Genomic DNA, 7,277 nt, shown 5'->3' with positions numbered 1-7,277 from the left:
GGGTGGGTGGGGGGGCTTTGCCGTGCGAGGTTCTGAGGCTTTCTGACACTGGGGTGAAGCTTCGGGAGGAAACATAGGGCTTGGTTCAAATTACAAGCTATACACCCGATGAAGCGCACTACTTTTGACCACAGGCGAGCAGTTTTTGTCCGAACTCTATAATAAGGATGCAACTTGCACTGGGTCATTCCTTTTTATCTGTCACAGAGCTCACAAACATTAAGTTTCAGTACCAACAATATAGTCCCCCCGCCCCCCCCCCCCAATACCCCATCCACCCCCGACTTTTCTTCAGATTCATATGAGAGTTCAGGATGGTTATGGTCTGTTAAGCACCACATCTCAGGCTCTGTCTCTCTACGTGCGAATGCTAGTTCGCATGCTAACCATTTCACATTAACTCTCTGTTTTTTTATGCATTTGTCCTTCTCTCAGTTGGAGTCTTTAACACTGTCTGTCTGTGAGGGCACACAAAAAAACCCTCTTCTGCTCCTTCTCATATGCCCTCTTCTTGAAATCCCTCTAAATAGGTCCATTTTTGTCCCCAAGGGACAACTCTTATCATATCCATTATGTGTCAGGATACCTCGATAATCTCCATGCTTCCAGAGAAGCTCGACTGCTTCCCAATCTTCCCCAGTTCTTCCCGGGACCGTGTCTCAGAGATGCCCTCCTCAAACTCCATCTGACAGCTGCGTCGCTTGAACTGCTTGTCTGATGGAGGCCCGCTGTTGTTCGAGCTACTGGACATGGACACTGTGGATGATGATGTAGAGTCCCGGTGGTCTCTCTGCGTCTGTGGAGGGGAGGGCTTCTCCCGTTGGGATTTCTCTCGTAATCGCACACCTTCACTGCACCCAAACGCCACATACGCCGAGCTGCTCCCAAACCTCACAGACGACTCTTCTCCTCCTCCACCCCCTCCTCCTCCAAGCTCCATCTCTCTCTCACCGCCCTCCTCTGCCCCAAAGTGCCATGGAGCATCAGTAGTCGGGGTGACGGGTGTGACAGGAGTGGTGGCCTGGACAGTGTCTCTGTGTTTGGTCCACATTGCCCCGGACCCGACAGTGGGCAGGGAGGGTAGCGAAAGGAGCAGGGAGCCCTTTAAGTTATCGTCCAGACTGGGGCTTTTGTGGTCCAGTGATAAGCTGAGGGACTGTGGAGGTTGGTGTGGTTGGGAGTGGACTGGTGAAGTGCTGGAGCTGTGCTTGGGTTTTCTTCTGGGTCTGGATGACGAAGAACTCGACCGATGGACTCCTTCACTTCCTCCGAGCCCCAAACCTCCGATGCTGCCCCCGCTGCCTGGTGAGGGGAATGGTGAATCAGAGGAGCTGGGGCTATCTAGGACGGGAGACGGGGAGCAGACACCATTGGAGGTTCCTGCTCCTGGACTGTCAAGCTTGCACAGCTTGGGGACGTCTTCAGAGTGTGTGGGTGCCAGGCCGGGGCAGCGGGGACCGTTGGGGGAGTAGACAGACTTAATGTCCAGGGAGAAGGAGCGTTTGAGACGGTTAGTATCCATGATCCTCTCAGCGGAGAGGTGCAGGCCATTAAAGCCTTGCTGGAGGGAGGTTGGTGACGGTAGCTTGGGTTCTGGTGGGATGCGTGGCTCTGACACAGATGAGTCATAGTTGCTGTGGTGACCGTTCATCTCGAAACCTGTGCTGACTCCATTAACCTCTGAGTTTTGCTTGATGTTGGTGTCATCAGAGGTTGAAGTTAAAGCTTGGAGTAGTCGCAGACCCTTCTCAAACTCCAGCAGCTGACCAAGGAAGTTAAAGTTGGGGGATATGGACGGTCTTCGGTCCTTTACAAACCTGTGACGAGGAAAGAAAGATTGTGTTATTAAAATGTCTCCAATGAAATATGAGATGGCAAATATTTTGAGGGCAGAACTACTCCAAATGAACTATATTTTACTGAGACACAATGCGTAGGCCAGTTCAGGCAAATCAAAGCCTTTTGTACAAGCTCTGTTCCCGGGCAACTATCTAACAATTCCATTTCTCATGACTGCAGGGGTGGGGGTTGAGAAAAATCGTCTAACATTTCTGTCAACAGTAAGTTGCCTTTTTATTGGGGCTGACACCTTAGCTCAGCTGGTGGTGGATAAGAGGTGCAAACATACCTGTAGGCATCGTCTGATGACAAGCCCATTGTCTTCATGATGTATGCAATAGCGATGGTTGCTGAACGCGAGATTCCAGCCAGACAGTGCACAATGACTCTGCAGTTTGACACCTTAGCTTTGTCTGTTGGGGGAGAACAAACCAATATGAATACACACAACTATACTCAAATCCACACAACACTGCAGATCACTGACAGGTCTCATCTTCAGCATAGTCTCTCGAGACAATCAGCGTCTTTTGAAAGCAAACTGACATTTTCTGGAAGAACATGCTGGGAGGGGGGGGTCATCTAAGCGGATGTGTTATACCTGATGCTTTTGTTCTATCTGCACGTGAACGTTTAGGAACTATGACAGTGTGTGGATATACCATATTGAATATCATGGCATTCTTTAACACAAATAATGAGATGAAATTTTTCCTGGTAAGGACCCTCCTCTTACCTATAAATTCATTAGTTTTGTCCAGCCAGGGAAGCAATTTCTCGCAGTAGTTGTCATTTACTGGGATGCGCATGAAGTGACTCTCACTGATGAAGTCTGGCTTGGGGCAGGTGTTGCTGGCATTCAGCACGTAGGTGATACCATTTTGGGCCATCAGATCCTGTAGATGTGGTGATAACAAGGGTTTAATGTCATGTTTTGTTGCCAGGTAACAAAAAAACAGTTTTTTTTTCAACAACGTTTTTCATTCTCTGAATGAAATGATGAAATGAATATAAGGATACAAAAACAAATTCTACCTTGTTGAGGACATCCTTCTGTGAGCCCAAATAGAGGTGTGGCAGGATGCGAGTAGGCCCTATGTTAGCCACAGGCAAACATGGCTGGGACAAGCTCATGGGTAGAGCAGTGGCAGGCTTCCCTTCACACAGACCGGGGAAACAAGAGGAGAAAGCAGCAAAACCTCCTACAGAGAAAGTACAGAAGGGGAGAGGGGGTTAGGTACACTAATGGTTTTCCACATAGCTGTTGCACAACATACTTTGCAAACACTTGCATGAGCTCATCAAGGGCTCTGGGAAGGAAAAAAAAAAAAAAAAAAAGTTGCACCGCCATTAGCAGAGCAGACAGACACTCCATTGACTTTCAGGACTAAATGTGGGCTACAATGTCTGGGTCCTGCTTAGTGCAACAGGAGCAAAAAAAGAGGCTCTCTTAGCTTCTGTGTGAGTGTTAGGTTAAACACTGGGCGGCCAGGAATGTGTGCATCTGGCCCTTTAAGAGGTAGGCGGCTCCACTTTTGGCATATGTGTAAAGTGTGTGTGTGTGTGTGTGTGTGTGTGTGTGTCTCTGTTTCCTGCATGAGCTCATGTCCTGTAGCAGTGCATTGCGTCAGGCTGGGGGAATGAGAGAGGCCACAGGTGCAGGGCCAGGACAGAGGCCCACTAACATCCCCCTGACAACCGCACATCACACATCACACATGCATGGAATTGCATATGCACACACACATATGGACAAGATGATACACTCCACGACACAATCTGATGACATGATCACATAATCTTGCAGTCAACATATGCCCCATATTCACTCTCACTGTCAGTAATTCTCTGTTCACCCAACACACACAAAAACACATGCGCTCATCCATTGCATACCCATACTCATCGTTACTCTGCAGTACAGTGGTTGTATAACTACAGGGTGGGGGCCAACACGGGGTGACAGGGGTGAGGTGGGTGTGAGTTTTGAGGAGTGGGTAATGACCTCGCTGAAGAGTGTAGCGCAGGGAGGGAAGGGCTTCAAGGAAACCCTGAGCCCCAGAAAGGAGATTAGAACCTAATCTAGGTTCAGCCCTGCCTGACCCAATCTGGGACTAATGTGTGCAAACACACACATGGTCACAGAGTGAGAGTGAGACATGACATCACTGCTCTAAAGTAGCACACACAGCACTGTGCAGGCAGGACATTGCCTTCCGTTGTACACACCCAGCTGCACTACACACACAGCACTCAGTGTCAGCACCAGGGGCCGTGCAATCAACAAATATGAGCTTTAGGATAAAAAATAAAAACCTACAAAAAATTTGGGTTGTGCAAATGGTCAGAAGACAACAGCTTTTGTATCTGGAGCAATTACACAACATCACAACCTCTGAGGCTGGATGCACACTCATGACCCAGTGCTATTCTGGTTGCACTGTCTCTTTAAGAGCAAAGTGAAGAAGGCCTGTCTGTTTCCAGCTATTAATGGCAACCAGTGGAGAAATGACATCAGCGCTCCACATGGGGGGTGGAGTGGAGGGAACGATGGATGGAGGCAGAAAGAACGATCAGATAACTTACACGATACAAGAGGTTAAGCTTCATGCAAAGAAGGGAGGCTGAGGCATAGCTGCAAGCCGAACTCTTTATTCTGACCTTTTTGGCCTTTATAATGTAGACTAAACAGACAGACAGTAGGTCACAGTTTGGTTTTAGATGCTGCAAGCACTAGAATTCTCCACCAGACGCTCTTTCTAGTGATCTGTTGGGCTGTGCAACAGTGTCACTAATTGACAAAACAGAGGGAGGAAGGCTCGTTGTTTGAGGGGCAACTTCCTGGTTTCTCCATTCCCAGGCTGCTGGTACAGAGTCTGCACACACACACACACACACACACACAAAGAAAATAAATGGCGCTACATATAACCTCTGCCACAGGCATATACTGTATCTGCGTGAGGAAGCAGTATGTTCCTGGAGACAGTTAAATCAACAGGAAAGCACTCACGTCACACTTCAACCATTTCCCTTTCTATGTGAGGACATTGTTAGAGAGTTGTTAGAAGGACAGACGACAGGATGTTCCATAGCTGAGACAGTGTTTATGTGTGTGTTTAACACTGGGGAGAAAGTGTATTTGTGTGTATGAAAGGAAGTGAAGGCATGAATGAAAATACTGTCCTAAAAATATACTTAAATCTTGAGTCCATCTGGATTAATAATTATAAACATGATTACTGTAGCTGACCTTATCGTGTGTTAAATAAATAGTAAAATGGCAGGAAGACTAGCGCGCCAGTGTGTGACTGGGAGAGTGAGTAAGGGGTTACTGGCACGAAGGGAGATTGAAGTCAGAGATAAGCGAGCTGGACTGAGTGTGTCTGCCTGGCTTTTTAAGAGCTATTACATTACAGTGACATTACGTCAACACAATTACAAACACCTTCTGTGTAGTCAAAGCTTTGGACAGCCAGCACTAATGGACGTTAGTCACACAGGAGATAGCATGTTTTTGTCACCTCATCACCTGACCTCACTCTACTTAAGGTTGTCATGATGAAGAGGAAGGGCAGTGATGTTGATGACAGTTGGCTCATCGTGTCCCTGAGTGTTGTCAAGATGGAATAATTCGCGCACACTGAGCGTCCAAAGGGCACATGAATGCACTGACACCCACGCACGCACACACAGAGTGAAAACCAAATAAGCCAAAGAGACATGGCCTCACATTCTCCAAAAGAAAATGATGACACATCCGTCCATTCCAATCTCAGTACACAAAGAGCACACATAAACAGACTGTACATTCACACTGAGGTCACTGAAAATACCCTGTGACACACACCAGCCCAGCTGTCCACAACGATGACATCAGAAAGTCAACTGGGAGAGATGAGTTCACCTTCAGCACAGCAAGATAATCAGCAGACAAACATGTGGCTGTGTTCAACTCAATATATCGTCTTTACAAATTACAAAAACTACCTGACCTAAAAAAAGAAACACAAGCTGAATTGTACACCACAGATCTAACCTGACTGCAAGAACAAAGTTCTCATGAGAAAAACCATCGCACTGAAATCACGATCTTGTGCCACACAGAAATACTATTCAAACTTCTATTTTTGAGCAACTACATCACCTTTTGCACTGTGCTACGTCATGTATCTTTGACTTCTGGAAAATGTACTTGGACAGGAGGTGACTAATGCAATTCTGAACACCACATGCTCTTTCAAAAAAAAAAAAAAAAAAAGTTTGGGTAGAAAGAAAACGCATAACCGGGAAAAGAGGGCACTGTGTCGCCAGCAGCGAAGCTAGCCAGCGGTGACTTCCTTTTTCCGTTTTCCTCTGCCCACTTCATCACTTATGCAACTGCTTATTTTCCTCTCTCTCTCTGTTAGAGCCGAGCACTCAGGCCTCCTTTGTTTGCTGGTAGTGAGCAGCGGTCTCTCTTCTCATCAATCATTTCCTTCAACCAGCTTAATATTCATTGGTGATCATCCAAAAGAAATGAAAGTGTGTATACCACAAGATTTTTGGATCAAATTCAGGCTTCTTGAAGCTGCTGGGTGAATCAATGCAGGAACCTGAGAGATGAATGGAAGTGGGATCCCAGAGATATTGACCAGACGAGCAGAGACACACAACACCTGCCTGGCTGTTATGGTTAATAGGAGCTCTGCTCTTACGTCACTGCTGTTGGTACAATTGACTCCCTCATCAATAAAAGCCCCCACCCCCCCACCCCGCCCGCCTGCCTGCGCCTGTGTTTCAGTCTCTGTGTAGCCTGCAGTTGTCCTTTTTAACTCATCTGTTAATGGAGAGGACACACACACACCCATACAGGACACAGATGTACACACACACACGCAACTCTCCACAGCCTGGAGGCATTGATCTGCCTGAATGACTACCCCACACCCCTCCCAACATCCTTCTCCTCTGTGGTTCATATCAGGGGAGACATGACGCCATCCTCTGTGCCCCTCCAGCTGTCCCCTCTTCTATGAGGGGACATTAGCATCTCAATGTGGACACCCCCCCTCCAACATGACATCATTGCACACATGTCCCACTCAGCTTCACAAAGGCTGTGCTGCAGCCTGGAGATGCAATGAGAGTGTGTCTGTTTTAGGGGATAGAGTGGGCTACATCTGTCAGAAATGTGCAGATTGACAGCCCACAGATGAACTAGTGCGATGAGGTCATTTCTCTTCACACAAATTGATGACGGGCGGGAACAACTGTATGATTAACATGCCACCCTGTGCTCATGGTTAAACTGTTTATTGTTCCTCGCACACTATCTTCCTGGGCAGATAGTGGGAATATGTCACTTTGATCAATTGCTGTTTCAGCAGTACTATGTTATTGCAATATAGGGCTATAAACTCTCCTTTAATTTAGCCTGCATTCACTGATCTATTTCA

The 7,277-nt window shown here is 47.2% G+C and overlaps 1 protein-coding gene across 3 annotated transcripts in view; it reads right to left on the bottom strand.

Annotated features, from left to right (window-relative positions):
- Positions 1–294: 294 nt before the first annotated feature.
- The window catches only part of dusp8a (dual specificity phosphatase 8a), a 38,256-nt gene continuing 31,273 nt past the window's right edge, over positions 295–7,277 (bottom strand). For all 3 annotated transcript variants that reach the window (XM_029523133.1, XM_029523134.1, XM_029523135.1), the window contains 4 exons: positions 2,875–3,041; positions 2,576–2,735; positions 2,129–2,252; positions 295–1,817 (listed from right to left, as the gene is read on the bottom strand). In XM_029523133.1, coding sequence (XP_029378993.1) covers positions 578–1,817; positions 2,129–2,252; positions 2,576–2,735; positions 2,875–3,041 — 1,691 coding nt within the window. In that variant the 3' untranslated portion in view covers positions 295–577. The remainder of the gene's footprint in view (positions 1,818–2,128; positions 2,253–2,575; positions 2,736–2,874; positions 3,042–7,277) is intronic.

The sequence above is a fragment of the Echeneis naucrates genome, chromosome 16, assembly GCF_900963305.1.
Source record: "Echeneis naucrates chromosome 16, fEcheNa1.1, whole genome shotgun sequence".
NCBI lineage: Eukaryota > Metazoa > Chordata > Actinopteri > Carangiformes > Echeneidae > Echeneis > Echeneis naucrates.
Note: the sequence above shows the minus strand (reverse complement) of the source record. Positions and strands in the feature narration are given on the sequence as shown.